This window comes from Stegastes partitus, unplaced genomic scaffold (genome assembly GCF_000690725.1).
Source record: "Stegastes partitus isolate 25-593 unplaced genomic scaffold, Stegastes_partitus-1.0.2 Scaffold194, whole genome shotgun sequence".
Lineage (NCBI taxonomy): Eukaryota > Metazoa > Chordata > Actinopteri > Pomacentridae > Stegastes > Stegastes partitus.
In genome coordinates, this window is record NW_007577925.1 from 18,137 (window position 1) to 37,340 (window position 19,204).

General features: G+C 41.8%; 1 protein-coding gene across 1 annotated transcript; it reads left to right on the forward strand.

The window, feature by feature from the left end:
* Nucleotides 1-296: 296 nt before the first annotated feature.
* rtn2a (reticulon 2a) lies at nt 297-18,349 on the forward strand. The gene is made up of 10 exons (XM_008280451.1): nt 297-327; nt 1,260-1,313; nt 1,757-2,323; nt 3,911-4,114; nt 8,770-8,977; nt 9,536-9,674; nt 12,990-13,059; nt 13,161-13,207; nt 13,298-13,356; nt 16,337-18,349. The coding sequence occupies exons 1-10, from the start codon at nt 297-299 to the stop codon at nt 16,410-16,412; spliced, it is 1,455 nt and encodes a 484-aa protein (XP_008278673.1). The 3' UTR covers nt 16,413-18,349.
* Nucleotides 18,350-19,204: the final 855 nt, after the last annotated feature.

Below are 19,204 nucleotides of genomic sequence, written 5' to 3' on the forward strand. Positions count from 1 at the left end.
GGGAGATGACAACATGCTTCTCTCTCTCTCCCTCTCTCTGCTGTAGCGTACACTACTACCCTCTGCAGCCATAACGATGCTAGAGGAGAGGAGGATGCTGGAGTGAGGCAGGGCGGGGCTGCTGAGTGACAGAGGCAGGAGAGGGAGGAAGCTGCTCCACAGACGACCGAGGAGGAGGAGGAGGAGGAGGAGGAGGAGGAGGAGGAAGGGTAAATCCACAGGACGAGAGTGCCGGCAGCAGAGGAGGGGAGGGGGGGCTTCCAGACTGGATGGGCCCAGCAATGCCTTAATGGAGCATGGGCCAGGTTTTAGGATTCTCCCACTGCCGTGAGTCTGCTTTTGTTCTGCTGTTTCGATCTGCTTTCCGTTTGTCTCACCACACCATCGTCACATGTGCATCTTCCAGCTCAGCATCTTTTCTTGCTAACTGCTGTGAGCATCGTACGTGTTAGCTCGCCTCCTCCCCTCCCTGCTCTCCCCCTGCTCCTACCTTTTGATAAACACATGGCTGGACGGACGGACGGACGGATGGACGGATGCAGTGCAGGAGCAGACTTGTTTTGTTGTCATTGCTTTGCAGATGTTTTTATTCGCTTGGCCAGTCAGGCATGTTAGGAGTTCTATCCCCCTCAGAGCTTCTGTTGTGCTTTCATGTCTGTGTTGTGCATCATCTTTTTTGCTACAATGATATCTTCTGCAGTTGAATTAAAGCAGTTAGTTATTTGCATGTGGTCATACAGATGAGAATATGGTGCCTCTGCCTGGTTGATTTATTAGCTAATGTCATGCCTGCTATCTAATGTAGAGAAGGCCTTCACTGCTGCCAGTTAAGCTCTGTAAGGAAATGAATCAATATGCAGTGACCTACAGTATGCAACTAACATTGCCACGTTCCTTCCATCTGCAGTTGATGCAAACGTAGTTTCATGTTCGGCGTTTTGTACAGAGGTTAATATTTGTTGATGGGGTTAAACACTATTACTATTATAGTTCCGATGTGTTTTCTGTGGCTTCTTCAACCACATGAAACAGTTCGTTGAAAGAAAAAAAATGACTCATAACCAAATACTGCAGTGTTTGTTGGTGCTATCATTAGTACACCTACGTTGGATGTTTTGACAGGAGTGAGATTAATGTGAGGTGGAGGAATGAAGGTTGACTTACAGCAGCAGACACGTTTGTATTTCTGTTGCTACGACTTGTTTATCTGCAGATTTGTGTAAAAAAAAAAAAAAAAAAGTTTAACTGTTTTCTTTCAGAGGAATATGGCTCTGTGGCATCCACTCCAGACTCAACTCCTCCCTGCACTGATGGTGAGAATCAGACTTTGTCTTTGTCTTTATCTTTGAGATATTTTGTCGCACAACACTTACAGAAACAAGATATTCCTGCTTTGATACAAGTTCACCCAAACACACCTGTTGTGTAGCTGCTCTGATGCTGACAGTGAAGATCCCCAGGTTGGAATAAAAGCGCCTTTTGTAGCAACATTTTGGAAGGAGACCTGCTTTTGCACTTATCAAAGAAAGTTTTGTCTTCAGATGTGACACTGTTTTTTTTCTTCCTGAGATCAGATCACACACCTGGGTGCTTTTATGTGAGATATCTTTTTATTAAAATCTAAAAGCAGAACTCTCTCCTCTCCTTCAAGTGTTGCTCCCCTGTCCAGAGTGTTTCCAATATTTGCTCTTCACTAATTCCTCTCTAGTATCTGTGCATCCAGGTGAACGCTTGTCTTGTTTTTGTCTCCATTCAGGCGGAAATGAGGAGTCAGAGTTGTACGAGCTGCAAACGGCCAGAGAGTGGTCCGACGACGACGAGGGGGGAGGCCCGGATGATGACGAGGGCCTGGCTTCATCCCCGTCCGTCTGGGGCACGCCTCGCCAGAACTCTTTCGAGCTGACTTTCTCGTACATCGCCATCGCCGAGGCCGAAGCGGTGGGAGCCTCCCGACACCTCCGCGACCGCCGCAGAGGAGGCTCCAGGGGGAGTCGGACCCCTCTGATGCGCACTGACACCCTGGAGACGCTGTTGGACTCCCCCGATGTAGACTGGGACCCTCAGGGCTTCCTCGGTCGGGAGGAGGAAGAGGAAGAGAGGAGGGAGCAGGAGAGGACAGAGGCGAGGACGGCGAGCACCGCTGTGAGGAGGGAAAGGGAGCAGCACAGACAAACTGACACTATTACAATTCAACCCTCTCCCCAAAGCCTGGACCCAGAGAATCAAGGGAGAGACGCAGGAGTCCAAAGAGACGAGAGCGTGACTCAGCCTCCTTCTCCGACCCAGTCATCCCAAATACAGAGCTCCTCACAGACACTTCAGGGTGAGAAAGAGGAGAAATGAGTGGAGAGATTGTTTTATTGTGGTTGTGGGTTTTCTCCCATGGCAATTATTTAAGGATCATAACACCAGGTCCCCATGTCAATGAATGATGAGAGAGCCATAAAACTGCATGTACAGCATCACCAGTCAAAAGTTTGGTGACTTTGCCCCGATTAAGGTTTAAAAAGCATTTTTCCTGGCTGGAGGCAGACGGAGGACATGTGTCACACATCTCTGCCTTTATGGAAGTGACCTATAGATTTCTATCCAAGATTCTTTAAATGACAAGACTCTTCCTTTTTGTAACTCTGGTAGTATCTGGCAGCACTCATGATGCCACAACACAAAGATGGTTTACTTCCAACAGATTCTTAACAGAAAACTGAATTAGCTATTTGTATAGCCGGTGGGCTAGTTGGAGATTTTCTTCATTTACGTTATTTTATAGTTTATGTGGTTGTTTGCAGTGTTCAGGTGTGTTTGACGTGACACCAAATTGCTTACCTTTTGGTTGGACAGGAGTCGAGTTGAGGAACCTTCCCGAATTTAAATCCTTTAATCTGGTTTTAGCTGAGTCGTCACCATTCCTGTTGGCACCGTTAGACCTTTATATGCCGAGAGCTAATTATACAGTCTGACATATGATGACCTTTGCGTGAATCATAGTACATATAAAGCAGCATCGAGGCAGAAAGCACAACTAAGTCATAATGATGGTATTTCTATGCAGCAGGATAGTATTATTCAGTCACCATAGCTTCACATACTGCATATTGTCAGGTTGAAGTATCTGGTATCACACCAGGAAAAACAGACCATATAACTATGAAACACACATACAACTCAAATGTTGTTGCTCTTCTTATCCAGTCTAATTACTCAAGGTACTTTCAGCTATAATAACTAGGTATAAAATGAACAGTCCAACTTATTCTTTATCGTCTTTTGTAAGTCGATAAAGAACTTATTTGAGCCATTTATTTCACTCAGAAATAGGTTCTTTGAATTTGCAGTTTTAAAGAGTGGCTTGATCAACATCAGCGGTTTGTATCAGTGGCCTTTTGCTCGACCAGCTCTGATTTGCATGAAACGTTTTTATCATAAACTGTGGATATTTAAAGTGCCCACTGTTTCAAGTCATCCATAATCAGAGAATATTCAATCTACTTGTCCAGTATTGCAGATTCAGCATCAATGACATGATGAGAACTATTATCCTGGAAAGTATTTGATATATCCAGCAAAAATTTCACAGGTACCATTTTAAATACCAGTAATTTATGCTTAAAAAAAACAAGGCAGATATTGCCGAGCAGAAAGTGCTCTAAAAATGTGATGATTTGAGATTTTCCTTTTAAATTACACCAGTATAAACTGTATTTCATGTATGATAATTGTAGAAGACAGCATATGTTACTGAAATCAAATGTAAATCATCATGCTGTTGCAAAATATGGTACAGTTTACTTTTATATAATTTCCCTTCAATCAAGCTGAGCATTTACAAATACTGCAAATCAAATAGCGTGAAGTGACTTGTGATGTCATCGTCATCGTAGTGACATCATCTTCTGTTTCCCGGCAGCAGCAGCCTCACCGACCCCTGAGCCAGAGTCCCCCGTCGCCAGGGAAACCATTTCTGTCAAGCTGCTCACATCTGTGCGACCCAGAGGCGCAGCGTCCTCGTCGCCGGCTGCCATCGGCCTAAACTCTCAGGAAGAACTGGTCAGCGATCACTGGTTTTCAGCACTTAACCTAACAGAGGACTCGATGGTGTGCGCACACATAGCAGGTACTAACGTTGACACCTTTAGCTTTCTTTTTTTTTTTTGACCTCCGTGTCTCCACCTTCCTGCCGTCTCTCTGCCTTTGTCTTGCTGCTGATGAATCGATACCTTAAATAAAGAAAATATCAGCTTTCTGCATGCAGCATCAGTTGCAGGGAGACAAAGATAGACCCCCCCCCCCCCTTCTCTGGAAGTCCTGGCTGTTCATCCTGTCTCCATAGTAACCCTCTCTCAGGATTTCAGGAATGATTGACTCATTGTAGGGAAAACATTCCAGGTATTGGCTGACTTTTTTGGACTCATCCCCGCCGATGGCAGAATGTACCACTGTTTTGAAACGGGGAGATGAGTGTTTGTGTGTGTGTGTGTGGTTTCTTTCTGTGCAGGTTTGTGGGAGTTTGTTGGCACCGTGGGAGTGAGTGAGACGCAGAGAAGTGGTGAAAGAGAGAGCTGGAGATAATATCCTGTCTTCCAGCTTGATGGCACTTTAAGTGGACCGTCAGTCAAAGTGGAGCTCGGGCTTATTTTAGTGGATGTAAGGGGGGCAGTAAACCGTCAGACTGTTGATGAATGTGCGGTCGGGCTGATGACAGAGTTTAGGGTGTCCCGAATAAAGGGCATCAAATTTCTTCTGGCTTCATTACTTGTTAAAGGGCAAACTTGAATGCGTTTTTGGCAACAGAGTGTCAGAAACTGTCAGATAATAAAATGGACATTGAATATGTGGGAATGTTTCTGATTTTCTTGAATCAGAAAATCTCTTTCTTAGATATTTAGAGAGGTGGTTGTGCTTCTTGTACTGCTGGTTGTGTTTGGACAACATTTAACATTTGAAAAGCTTCTTTTGTGAATGCAGAAAGGTGTTTCTAAAGAGCGACATAAGATATCAAAAATGTATCGTCATATATCTAAGTTAATAACTGAAACAAGGAGGGAGAATGAAATAACTCTGTGGTACAGTAACCACATAAGTTTTGACATTTTACTGTGTACTATTTCTAGATCAGCTAACAGTTTGAGAAAGTCTGGTCCAAATGTACATAAAAGAAGAGCTGTTAGTTTGTTAGGTTGGTTTCCAAATGATCCAATCAATCAAAATCAATATTCTGCCTAGATATCAGGCTATTGCAGGAGTTTTTAACTAGCAGAAGTGAAAAATGCAACATTTCAATCACTCAGTGTCAGCAGTGGGGCCACAGGGAGACTTAGCTTTGTGACATAACAGAAAATAGATCCTCAGTTCTCCTGTTTCAGGTGCAGTGACCCCTAAATATGTCCACTACTCTACAAATCCTAATCTGAGTTTAAAAAAGCAGCTCAGCTTGATTGAGTTTCGGAGTGATTTTGTGCTTTAATCAGACAATTATAGTTTGAAGGTATTGTGTCATAGTTGTGATTCATCTCTTCATGCGTGAAGCTCTTGTAGTCTTGAAGAGTGGTGGGCGGTGCTGCACACCAGATTATTTTGGGCTGTTGGGCCCGTGGACTGCTGAGCGAGCAGGGGGAGGCCAAAAACAGCTCAGAGGGACGAGGGGAGCTCACACAGAGGGACAGCGGGTGTGAGGGGAAACACTGGAGCAGCAACCAAAATGGCCAGTAAAGGTGAGACGTTCAGGATTAATGTGAAAACGGGATAAGTATACACCCATGTAGAGCAAGTTTAGGGGTTTGTTTACTGTGCTGAGCTGACGGACGACTCCTGCAAAAACATTTCAGCTCAAACCGAGCAGGAGTCGAGAGAGACGAAAGCTGCAGTTTGAAGTTGAGCGAGTAGAAAACCACTCATCGTCTTTAGTCGTGGACTCTTTAGCTTTGGTGTAGAGGAGAGGAGGCCGGGCTGTCAGGGAACTGAAGGTGGGAATCGAGCGGATTTCGCGCTTCTCTCTGATCATTTTACAAGCCGAGTCTCTGGAGACGGCGGCTTCCGTCAGCTGCAGGTGTGTTTCCCTTCAAACAGATCAGATGGAGCCGGACAGCCTCTTTTATCATGAGCCCTAATTTAAATGAGCACCTGCCATTCAGATAAGTATAAACTGTCGCGTTGTGGTATGCTGCTGGCACATAGTTGTTTCAGTGTGTAATGACTTTGCCGGCTGCATTATCTTTTCGCTTTAGTGTTTCCTCTTTAGGTTGAAGCTCTCGCACGAGCAGAGAGGTTTCAACTTGTTGTAGTGTGAGGTTTCGTGAACACATGATTAAGATGACATGAACTGGGTCAAGAGAAATGGAAATGAGCTGACACACAACAGGAATTTATCTTAGTTGTAATACACTGTATAGCTCAGTTAAACAATTACTATGCTGAAATTCCATCTTTTTTTATTCCATTCCATCATCTGTGAACACATCTGTACATAAGGTATAATTGAAATACATTAAAGTTACTACAGCAGATCAATTTCAAGTAAGTTATAAATTGCATGTAATGATAATAACAATCTAGAGGGTTTTTTTTTTTTAAAAAGGCCCACTGCAGACATTTTAACTACATTCTAACTTCATAAGATGGAGTTTAGGACGTGACAGCTTGTGTTTGGTTTCAAGAAAAGTGAGAAAAGATCAATACCACTCCTTATGTGTTCAGTAGGTCAACTTAGCTGAGAATAAAGTGTAGGAACAGGGTCTAGATATCTCTGAAAATATGCAAATATACATACCATCACCTCTTTAGCTCACACATGAACTTTTTATTTAATCTGTACAAAAATGTGTCTGAAATGACTTTTTTTTTGCAGATCAAACGAGCTCGATGCAATGAGATTCAAAGGCAGTGGCAGCAGGCTAGATTTTTGCCTCTGTTTCCAGTCCTTATGCTAAGCTATGCTAACTGGCTGCTCTCTGTAGCTGTATATTTACAGGGCAAATAAGAGAGTCACCTTCTCGTGTAATTCTCAACCTACTTCTAGAGCTCGACCAATGGGCTGTATATCTGCACTGAAATTTTTAACTCCCGGAAAATCTGTATTGTATCGCATGCATTCGGTGCACCAGAGTTATATTGAAAGGGGAAAGGAATGGGGTGATTGTCTAATAGCTTGCCAACCATGTTCACAAATTTGTTTGTAACTTACCGCAAAGACAAAACCTGACTCCTCACCGCCATCTGCTCAGCTCTGCTACATGTGCTGCTGGTATAATTGGAAACAATGGAGTCAGAGCTGCGCCAACTATGTGATGACACCATTTCTAAATCATCCCAAACATCTTCTGCTACATCATGTTTGGAAAAAAAAGAAAAGCGTCGAACAACATATACACTGATACCAATATGTGTATAACAGGCCGGTATTGGCTAATTATATTGCCTGACTTGCATATTGATCGGGTTCTAACTTGTGTCATGTGAGACCATTAGTTCAGAATAAATAACTTCAGAGGGTTTACAATACGCTCTGCAGCCTGACATGACGAATCATCTCTTACAAGCCTCCTGCAGTGCTGCTGCTGCTTCGGTGCTCCACCTCAGTGTGTTTAGAAATTCCTGGGTGAGTAAAGTAGAAGTGCAGGGGGGTGGGTAAGTCTGTGCTTCAGCGCAGTGCCAGTGTCTTTAAATACAGCAGTGTCTTCCACGTCCGCATTGTTTTTGTGCAGACATTGTCCTCAGCATCACGGTTTCTCATTGCTCTTCTTTCATTATTATATTAAATTAGTCCCCCCTGCTGTGCCTCCATGTGCTGAGTATCCCAGAATGACAGCAGCACAAACACACTCACTGGACAGGTGTGTTCCAGGAGCATCGTGGGTATTAATTGTGTGCAGTGATGCTTATAAATAACCCACCTGCTGTCATTGCACTCTATTCAAAGAGGCTTCCTTTATTCTAATGCTGAGGCTTAGCATTTCACTGAATGACAAGCACAAAGAACTGTCTGACTGCACAGTGCCGTACATGTACTGTAATGACGCCATACAGGATCCCCGCTTTTACTATGAGCCGTAGCTTTCATTGATCTGATCGCTTTTTGCAATACAACATGGTCCTTTATTAACATTTTACATTATGTGAAAAGAAAAATGTGGAGTTTTTTCTCTTTACATAACGACTCCTGTATATATTAAAGTTGTCCACTCTAGTAAAGCATGACTCTGGACGCCTCAGTCTCCACGGCAGCTGTTGCTGGGTGACAGAGAGGGAAACTAACAGGGTGTGGAGGAATGGGGCTGCTGACGACCTGACGTTTGACAGCAGGTGCTGTAAAGGCTGCATTTAAATTCTCCTCGACTGCTCACTTCCCTGTTTCATCGGAGGGGCTAAATTTAGCCGAGGCCAGAGGCTGACGTGTCCCTCGGAGCCGCTGTGTTCTGTCATGCCTGAGGCTGGAAATCCCTCTTTGCCTCTTGTCTTCCACCCTTCTGGCCTTCCTGTCCCTGTGTCGGAACTGCTGTATCTTCCTGCCACTCTTCCTCTCCCCCGCTTCACCAAAAATAAAGGAGCTTTATTCCAAAAGCTGCGGAGTTTAAGTGACGTGGCTGCAGCTGCTCAGTTATCCGTCAGTGTTTTATCTCTCACCTCGTCCAAGGCCCCTGAGGTGCTGCAAAACTGCAAATGTTTTAATCACTTTGTATTAAAATTCAGTTATTCAGCAACCACCTGTCAGCTACTTTTTTTTAAACTTTTCTTTTATCTTCTCTACCTCCACCAACCTGCTTTGTCTTTCAGTGATGGACCTGATCTACTGGAAGGACACGGAGCGAACCGGCATGGTTCTAACAGGGTTAGTGGTGGGTTTGCTGTCCCTGTTCCAGCTCAGCATCATCACCGTGATCTCCACAGTCTCCCTGGCTGTCATGTGCTTCACCATTTCAGTGCGCATCTACTACCAATTCCTCTACATCCTCAGCTGGGGTGATGGAGAGCATCCCTTCAAGTAAGAGGCTGTTTTTTTTTTTGTTGTTTTTTTTTAATGAACCTCAAGCGTGGTCAAGACAGGGAGGGAGAAAATGACAGAAAGCATGAAGCTGGGTTCACCCCATTAAGTCACAGCATGTATGCGTTTTCCAAAACAAGCACTTGGGTTTATTTAGCCAAAAGCCTTTTTAATCCAGTTCCTCTTATTATTGAGATTTGAGGTTCATTTTGAAACTTTTTTGAGTCGTTCTTTAAATATCAATCCACAATACCCCTGAATATTTATGAAAGGGTAGTTGTGTATGTTAAATTATTATATAAAAGCTTCTAGATACCAACAGGTGTGACAGGAGGCGATTTATGTTAGGATTTCAGGTAAAAACATGAATCATCGTGTTGCCAAAAGTATTTTTTGGTTTGAAGTTCCAGTAAAAGAGGCGTGACTGAGCAAAGAAAGCAAAATAAATATAATACAGAGAAGTGTAAAATTTAATTTAAAAAAGTAATAAAATAATCAGTTTTTGTCTTTTGTTTTTAACATCTTGTTTCCTCTTTTTGTTGTCTCATTTTCTCTCAGGTCATACTTGGACTTGGACATCAGCTTCAGCGGCGAGCAGGCTGACCTCTATATGCAGAAAGCCATCGTCATGGTTCTGTCCGCCATCGACAGTCTGAAGAAACTCTTTTTCGTTGGAAACGTTTTTGAATCCCTGAAGGTAGGCTTAGCTCGAAAATTAGGTTGCTTGATTTGTGTGTGTGTGTGTGTGTGTGTACTATCATTGTTTACTATCTTAATGGCCCGTCCTCATTTGTTCACCTTGTCCATAATCTTCCCTCCTCATTAAGCCAGACATTAGTCCGTCTCTGCATTCTATCATTTTGCTCCATCATCTGTCATCTTCCTCCCCCCCACATCACCCTGCTCCCTCCATCATTGGGGATGACAGCATTACTATGCCAACCACCGCTCTCGTTATGCCAGCTCACAGCTGAAGGCTCTACTCCTAAATAAGGCCAACAGTGCTGATGGCAACTGTCAGTCCCAGTGACATATTTTTGGTAATGGTTTGGAAAGCAGTCAGGAAAAAAATGCTTTCAACTTAAATTGAATAGGTACTAACAGTATTAAAGGAGGCAGTGTGCCTCGCTCTTCATATCTGTGCTGTTTAGTTCGCCTCTGGATGTGCTGTTTTTGCTGCCAGAGCCCAAAATTATATTAATAATAATCAAGGTCAAATAAATCTGACAGCATCATCTAATTACTGAAGTATGGTACAATCTGTTTTTACTGTTGCAATTTTTTAGATAAAACTTAATTGACTTTAAGTTTGTGTTACTTCTCTGAAAGCTAATTCACAAGATACCATATTTGTTAAATAACGTAAGAGGACACAAATAAATTCCTCAGCAAGTGTTAAATAATGGCTGGAGCTTAGGTGATGGAAGGAGGCAGGAACTAATGGTAACGTTGACTCCGGTCCTCATATCCACATATTGATGTGTTCTTGAAAAAGACAGACTGAATCCCTTTACTGGTTCTGCTGCAGTGCATCTGTATCTGTATGTGAGTTTGCAGGGACAACATCAACAATATAGACTAAAGCATCAGACAAATGGGTCTATTTTACTAATGCTCAACAATATATACAGTATCTGTATCTGTTTTTGAAGGAAATGCGAGTGTTAAGTTCAATATACATGCCGTATTTAGAGCCTGATCAACATATCAGTTTGCTGATATTGTCAGCTGATATTGGTATTGGTGTATATTTTCTCCCATATACACCGTTCTGTTACATAGCGTAGCACAGAAAAGGATGGTTGGGCTAATTTAGGAAAAGTGCCATCACATAACTTGTCCAGCGGGCAGCTCCGGTTCCTTTGTTTACAATACTGTCAGTACTCTGCAGCGCATGAAACAGAGTACGTATTCCATCTAAGTCGATGGTGGTGAGTAGTCAAGCTTTGTCTTCTTGATAAGTTACTGGCTAGTTTGTGAAATACATTGATGGAACATTAATAAACGCTGCCCCCATCATTTTACATGGATAATATAACTCTAACAGATATACAAACAGTATCAGTCAATATATTATTATCAGAAAGTCTTAAACCCTGAAATCAGTATTGGCCCCAGAAACTTAAAATTACTGTCTGCTTAGTCAAGTAGTAGTCAAGTGACAAAATGCTACCATGTATGTACACTGTAGCAACAGTGCATGTTCATTAATTGCAGACACAATTGTTACGACTGGCACTTAGGCCGCAACAAAGGAGAAAACACACAGGTGGGTTCAACTATAACATAACGCTAAAACAAAGTAGAATCATGAGGTGTGATTGTGAGCGTCAGTGGTGTGCGAGGGTGTATGAGTGCAGTGATCAATGTGTGGTGCATGTTGTCAGCACGAAACAAACCAAAAGAGACACAAACGCAGGAGCATGGTCAGCTGGGTATGGGAGAAGAGAGGGAGCTCTAGGCACAGCAGGCCAGCTTATATACTCAGGGAGATTGGCCAGGTGTACCAGGTTAGAAGATTGGAGGCTCCGCCCAGCCAGAAACCTGCAAGACAAGAGTGAGAGAGAAGACAGAGGCTCTGGGGCCGTAACACAATGCATGCACAAACTTCATAAAGGTATTCAATAACGCCATACAAAAAAAAATGGCTGTATATGAAGATGGATAAACCCATTTTTTGTAATGTCTGACTCCTCTTCATTTCAAGCTAATTATAAAGGTAGAAACAGGACCTGAGCTGAGATGTACCATACAGACTTCTCTGATACATGGACTGTCCTGTGACAGCACCTCCCTGCCACTCTAAATGGTCACAGCCTTAATTATGCATAACTTTAGGACTGAATGCAATTTAGGTGGTTGTGTTACATTTTAAAAAGTCTCATTGTGTACAGTAGAAATGTGTACATTGTGTATTAATGACGAAAAATAGCTACAGAGACCAAAAGTGATGCCTGTACGAAGCTGCAAACATGTTTATTTCTGCCGTAGAAATGGACATTTTAAAGTGGTGCTCTATAGAGGCTGATTTGCTTTTGGAGCCGCCCTCATGTGGCCATTCAAGGAACTGTAGTTTTTCTGCACTGACTTCTTTTTTTCTTTTTTTTTTTTTTTAATCCCCAGAGGTTACTGCTGTTAATGTAAATTCATTGGTATATTTATATATTTTACCTTTTTTAATGTGGCAAAAGCTCAGCAGTTTCTATAAATACATGTTTTTTTAATTCTTACAAAAACTAATTTTCATCCTAAATCTTACAGGAAAACTTTGAAGGTCCAACCTAAAGTCTGCAGAATCAATAGAAATAAAAAAAATACTCACAAAATCCTTAACATGGCAGGTTTTTACTTTATTTATGCAGCATTCACTAGACATTCAATTCAACTATCATGGTGCTGTCTAGTAGCAGTAAGTAAACTGTTCTGGTGGTATTGTCTATTACTGTCATCCCGACATAGTTATGACATTTTAGCAATTAACCACAGACAGAATTAACACCTTTACAGTAAACGATGAGTCAGTGTGAGCTGACTGAGCCCCTGAATCCCAGGCCCTCCTGTTCTCAACCCTGACCTGGCTGGTATGTGACATGACACACTGGTAGCCGTATGCAGCGGCGCCCAGGACAAGTTGGAGTCTCTCTCCCCATGTGAGACAGGGCTGTCCCATATCTGGGCAACACTAGATCCATTCACAGTGGCTGAGACACGGAGTGATAAAAGGGGAAACACCCAAATCCATATTAGGAGTTTAGTATGTGGAGCCTCTCCTCTTCATTAAGGGGAAAATGATGTCATGTAAATCATTTTATTGAGTTCTGTATTAGATACGCAACATAATACAACAAAGGGAAATTAGTTCAAATGTAGCATGATGGCCTGCATCATAAAGGAATGAAATTAAAACCACATGGAGCACCGCTGGAGGGTTTGTGTTTTTTGATGGGTTGGTCATGGAAGTTGAACTAACTCTCTGCAGCTGTTTCTCTGTTTCTGTTTTTCTTGGTCGTAGCTCCTGGTTCTGATGTACCTTGTGACGTACTTGGGAGACCTGTGCAATGGCCTTACTCTGCTCATCATCAGTAAGTAACACACGTCATCGCTGGACAACTGGACAACTCATTACTACATTGTTTGGCCGTCACGCTAACTCCTCTACTTTTCCATCTTCTTTCTTCTCCAGGTGTGATCGCTCTCTTTTCTCTGCCACTTTTCTACAGTCGACGTCAGGTAACAACACTTAGTTCATTATTTGTAGTGATGTTTTAATTAATCCTTCACTTCCATATCCATAAAGATATATTCTGCCTTGTCTTACAGGAGGAGGTGGACGGCTTCATTGCAAAAATCCAAGCCAAGGCCGACAACATCAAGGACTTGTGAGTATGACGCCATCTTCTGGCACAACGTTGCCATCAACACAACGCCACTGCAGGTTTTCTTTTTGAGTCGGTTCTCATCGAAGACTAAGGGCCTGTTGCAATACTCACATTTGTATTTAAGAGAAACTAAGTGCCTGCTTGTGTGATACATTTGAAGTATCTGCTTGAGAAAAGAGGACATCAAATCAGATATGTTTTATTTATGTGGCACATTTTACATCACACTTTGGGCAACTCAGATTGTTTTAAATATCTGCAACAAAGAAAATAAATATCTGCAAGAGAGCAAGTAGGAAAAAATCTGCATAATTAATACATATTTTAAAAAGCAGCAAATAAAAAATAACTTGTGAGATCAGTTTCTCAATGCAAATAAACATAAAATACAAAAATAACAAGACCACTAAGAGCAAACAAAAGCTATGAAAAAAAAAGGTTTGTCTTGAGAATTTTCTTTTAAACATTAAAGGGGAGGAACATTTGATTGAAGGAGGAAAATCAGCCTCCAGCCTGAATCATGGAACAGTTCCAATCAGGTGTTGTGGGGATGCTAGAGGTCTACAGGTAGAATCAGGATGGAGAAGTTCTGCACTAAACCCAGATGTCAGCTTGTGCATGACTTTAAAAACAATAAAAATACATTAAAATGAGGAATGTATTCAACAGGTAGCAAGTCCAGGGATCTTCGAACAGGACCTTTCTTTTTATTGGTACCAATTATTTGTCTTGCAGCAGGTGAGACAGTGAGGACCAGCCAGTACTCAGGTACAGGGAGTTGAAGTAAAGCAGCCTTAAGGAGATTATGACAGTGTTTACAGTCCTCATGTCATTTAGAAAGGGGTTGGATTTCAAACTGGCAGTGTTAATCAGCTGAAAGTAGCATCCTTTACTCAGAGAGTTAAAGTGAATTTCAGCGCTGAGTCAAAGATGACACAGGACTCCAGGCGTGAAGCTTTACTGTCAGTGGCCCTAAGTGGCTGCTGATGGTCACTGTGGTGTTTGAACAAACCAATCGTCTTAATCTGTCTTATTGTCTTTTTAGCTGAAGACAGTTTTTGACCATCCAGTACTTCAAACACTGGAGGGCAGTTTATGATCAAAGTGCCAGATTTAAAGGCAGGACATTATGTGACTCACTCAGGTGTTCAGATGTTTTCTTGGGTTTATTGAATCTTCTCATAAAGATGATTAAGTCACATCAACAACACTGTAACACAATAACAATCAAATCACATCAAGAAGGATATTAAGAAGGCCAGAGAAGTAATACAATTAATACAGCGATTAAATCGAGTTATCTGACAGCGTGAAGACCTGCTCTACGTACTGTCGTAGTGTTTGAGTCCATTCATTCATTGAATCACAGGATAAATTGGAGCTGCTGGCAACAGATTAGAGGTCAAAGAGGTTGAGACATATTATGACGCTGAATCATTTCTGTCTGACAAAGTGTTTAGAGAAGGAACATATTTCTGTTTTATAATCTCATCATCACAAATAATTTCTGACCGTCTGTGGAGGCTCTGCCAGACGTGATAGTAAAATTCTTGCTGATTGCAGCTTGTTTGCACATTACCTTCCAGCTATTGGCCTCACGGTGTACCGTAGATAGGATTGTGATTGTGAGATACAGTTAGTTTGAATAAATCAGAACACGTTTGCTTTCATCATCTGCTTGTCGGTTGTAGTTACCTTTTATGTTTGTTTATGTACACATGGCTGAGTTCTTGATCTTTTGTACTGATAAGCTGGCCATGTCATGTTTAAACAATTTGTAAATATATGTATGCTGCTTATAGCTTCCATCCATCCATTATCTATACGCCGCTTAATGCTCACTACAGTCGCAGGAGGGCTGGAGTCTATTCGAGCTGACTTAGGGTGAAGACAGGGGACACCCTGCACAGGTCACCAGTCTATCACAGGGCTACACTTAGAGACAGACAACCAAGCACACTCACATTCACACCTACGGACAATTTAGAATCACCAATTAACCTCAACATGTTTTTGGACTGTGGGAGGAAGCCGGAGAACCCGGAGAGAACCCACGCTGCACGGGGAGAACATGCAAACTCCACACAGAAAGATCCCGGTGTCCTCACCAGGACACGAACCAGCGACCTTCTTGCTGCGAGGCAACAGTGCTAACCACCGAGCCACCTTGCAGCCCTGCTAATGACTTCAACAATTTAAAGTTTAAAAAAGAAGAAAGAAAAATAGCTCTACCAATAGGAGTTTACTTTCAAGTGATAGCAAGCATCTGTAAAATAAAGATCACTTAGGCTCATTTAATTATAATCACAAAATACGTAATTTTGCAGTCAGAAATTTTAAATACATATCATTAAATTTAAAATATGGAGCTTCTGCATTAAAATAATTGAGCTTTATTTAGTTTTTTTAAGGAGCACGCTGTAATTTAAAGCAGGTTGTATGTAATTTAACTTAACATTTTACGTAGTTTGAGAAAAGAGGAAAAATAGAATAACAAAACCTGTTTAAAAATTTACAATGAAAAACCTGAATAACGTTCATTAAAAGAGTCTGCTTTCCAACTGATATGATTTCTCACAGTGGTTTCAAACTGGCTACAAAACTTTCATCACCAGTGTTAACATCTAAATGAAAAACAATCTTAACACTAATGAATTGAAATCAGCCGATGTACCATTTAAAATCACTCAACACAGCAAAATGAGCTGATTACATCTATTTTAATGGTGTAACTATGAGTTTGGCAGAGGGACAACCATCAGGATAACAGGAGATTTCCTGGTCTACCTGTTCCATCCAGACCATAGATAATTACAGCACATTTGTGTTGCATATTTCAGATGTGGGACACACCTGTCTGCTACCTGCTGGCACATTATTATGCGCTTCAGAGCTCAATATTGCAACGTCAGTGTGGTGGAATATTCTTTATTTGTTGAGTTGCACAAGCGCTAACCTCTCCTCTGTCTCTGTCCTACAGTCTGCAAAGACTTGCCCAGGGTGGCGGCCCTCCTCCTGATCCAACTCCCGGCGGTGCCAAACCCAAAACCCAGTAAACACTCATGGACAACAACTTAAAGAGACGCTACCAGAGTCACAGACTGTCACTCAGATGTCTTACTCGGCGGTCTGTGCTCGGAGCTCCAGAGGACGGAGCTCCAGAGACTGGGGGAAGGGAAGGGAGGTTATTTAAATGAATGAGGATTGCGCATGGTACTTTATACTCTAACTGTATCTGGGGTCAGAGGATGGGGTTGAGATAGTTCTTCTTCAAGGTGAAATCAAGGTGTAGGAATCCTGAATGAGACTGATTCCACAGCACAGCTCGACCTGCGTGACCATCTTTGGAAATACTGTTTTTAACGTGTAAAAAAAATGACTCAAGAAGTGTCTTAGAAGGAGCTGTAGTCCAAATGAGGTACTAAGACCAGAAATGGGAAGTTCTCACACCGACAGCTGCACCTGAGAAAAGGGAAGTGAGTTGTTAAGGTGGTTTGTGCGAGACGACAAAAACCGAACTGATCATGGCAGCATAAAACTAGCAATTAAGGATGCACGTGTCAACACATGAACATTTCTGAATATTCATTCTCATGACTGTTTATCAGTGTGAATGCAAGTATGACTGCGTCTATCTGTGTATGTATGTGTGTGTGTGTGTGTGTGAGATTCGTGACGTACAGCTTGCTGAATTGAAACTGTTACCCACAAGCAATTAAAGTCACATTTCTAATTTATTTTCCAATACGTTCTGTTTCTTTTCACCCCCACTGACTTTCACTTTGATTCACCACATCACTCATTTTTCTTTTTTCTCCATCGCTTACACCGACGGGTTGCTGCTTTCCCTCATTCCTTTGATGCAAATGGAAAGTTGAAACACAATATTCAGAAAGATGAATGAGCTCCGTAACACGTTTCAACGTATCATAAATTGGGATGGCGGGCGGTCGCTCTTTGACGGAGCATCAGAGGTGTCGCTGGGTAATTTTACGGTTTGGTAGATGGATGATGAAAGAAAGAAAAAAAAAAAAAAAAGTGCTAAGATTTTCAAATAGATCGCCTCTCTGTGCTGTTTATGTGTTTATCTCCAGCCCCTTGGATCAAACGTGTGAAGGAATGTAGATGTGAAATACAGCAGGTGCCTTTCTAACTGCAGGTTCAAGTGCATGATCTGTTTCACAGTACTTACAACTGCTCACAACTGCTTACAGCGACTTCTCCTCCCGTAACAGACCACTTCTCACATTTAACCCGACCATTGCCTTCCTGAGAATGATGTTTTGTATGTGTACATTACTTGTGTGATACCACATGTATACCCTGACAAGGTATCTTATACAGAATTGTAAGTAGATCAATTTTAGGAATAATAAAAATTATTCAGGATACTCAGCAGTTAGAGTTCACATTTCCCGGATGCTTTTTTTTAAAGCTTGCACCAAAATGCTTCCTATGCCTTATTCGTTGCATAATTTGTGTGTCTCTTGGAGAGAGCGTTGTTCAGACATAATCGACGAAACCCGAACACGACGGTCCGTTAGCCTCAGACATCTTGTGCTGCTTAGTAATGGACCTACACATCTCCCTCTGCCTCCTGTATTAGTTTCCAGCGCTAATACTGATTCATTTCTGTCTTAGATTTCTTCCAATAATAAATTTAGGCAAAGCAAAACGGAACAAATTAAACGCACTAATTTCCCTTTGTAGCCACAGGGCTTGGTATATATACTCACTTGAGATCTGTCTTGTTAAGTCATATTTAAGGAAAACTGCTGTTAATGTAGTCAAACTCATAATTTCTCATAGAACTGTCTCAACTAAGTCTAGACCACCGTATGTTTAGGTTTTTTTATATTTGCTGTGTGGATGACGGAATGAATTAAACAAAGAACTTAAGTTGGAGTTATCTGCATTGTAGTGGTACACTGATTATTTTGTATTCTTGGAAATAACTAGAGTTTTATCCTTGGAAAAATAAACACGGTGAAAGATAAAAACGAGCTTAAAGTGTGACTTTCTCAGACAGACTATGAGACTAGATGCATGTGGGACAAATTAAAGAAACCTTTGTTATTCTAACCAGTTGAAATTGCAAAATTATTGAATTCCATGCAGTTGAGGGACCTCTAGAGGTTGTAACATGAGCTCCAGATTGATGTTAACTGTACTTTTAAGAATGGATTTTTAACTTTGGGGGATTAACTGGAGAGCAGTCCAGTTGCCTTTAACTGAATCTCTATGACCTGGATGACTGAGAATCTATGCAGTTTGTTGGGATGATTTATTATGATCAGACCAAAACCAGAATGTATTCGCATCTGTTTCAAAGATGCCTCATGTGCAATGTTTGGAATTGTGGGCCCCTTAAACCTGAGAGCATTCAAGCACTTCTGTTTCTAGCAGCCAACCACAAGGAGGCGACAAAAGTCAAGACATTCCTTTAATGGTTTCCAAGTCTCCAATGTGTCTGGCAGATGAGGACAAGGAAAGGAGATCATCTCAGCTACTGGATCGTTTTAAAAAGCTATCCAATCAGAGAGTTTTTGAATTTCTCCATGTATCATGACAAACATGCCTCTTGGTTGAGAACTACTTTTATTTTGATCATTCTTCACTTTGTGGCTGCTCCTTCCAGGCTCAGCTCACTGGGTTCAAATGAAAGCAGGTCAGGAGGTCTGAGTGGGGATGAAATTTCAGCACTTTAATGTTACATGTTAAAAATGGACATCGAGGTTGTCTCCTTCTTGCCGGTGAGGACGAGTCTGGACCTGCCCGCTCCGGGTCAAACACACTGAGGTCACAGAAACAGGGTTAGTTGTGTAGTAAAAGTTTAACAAAGAACAAA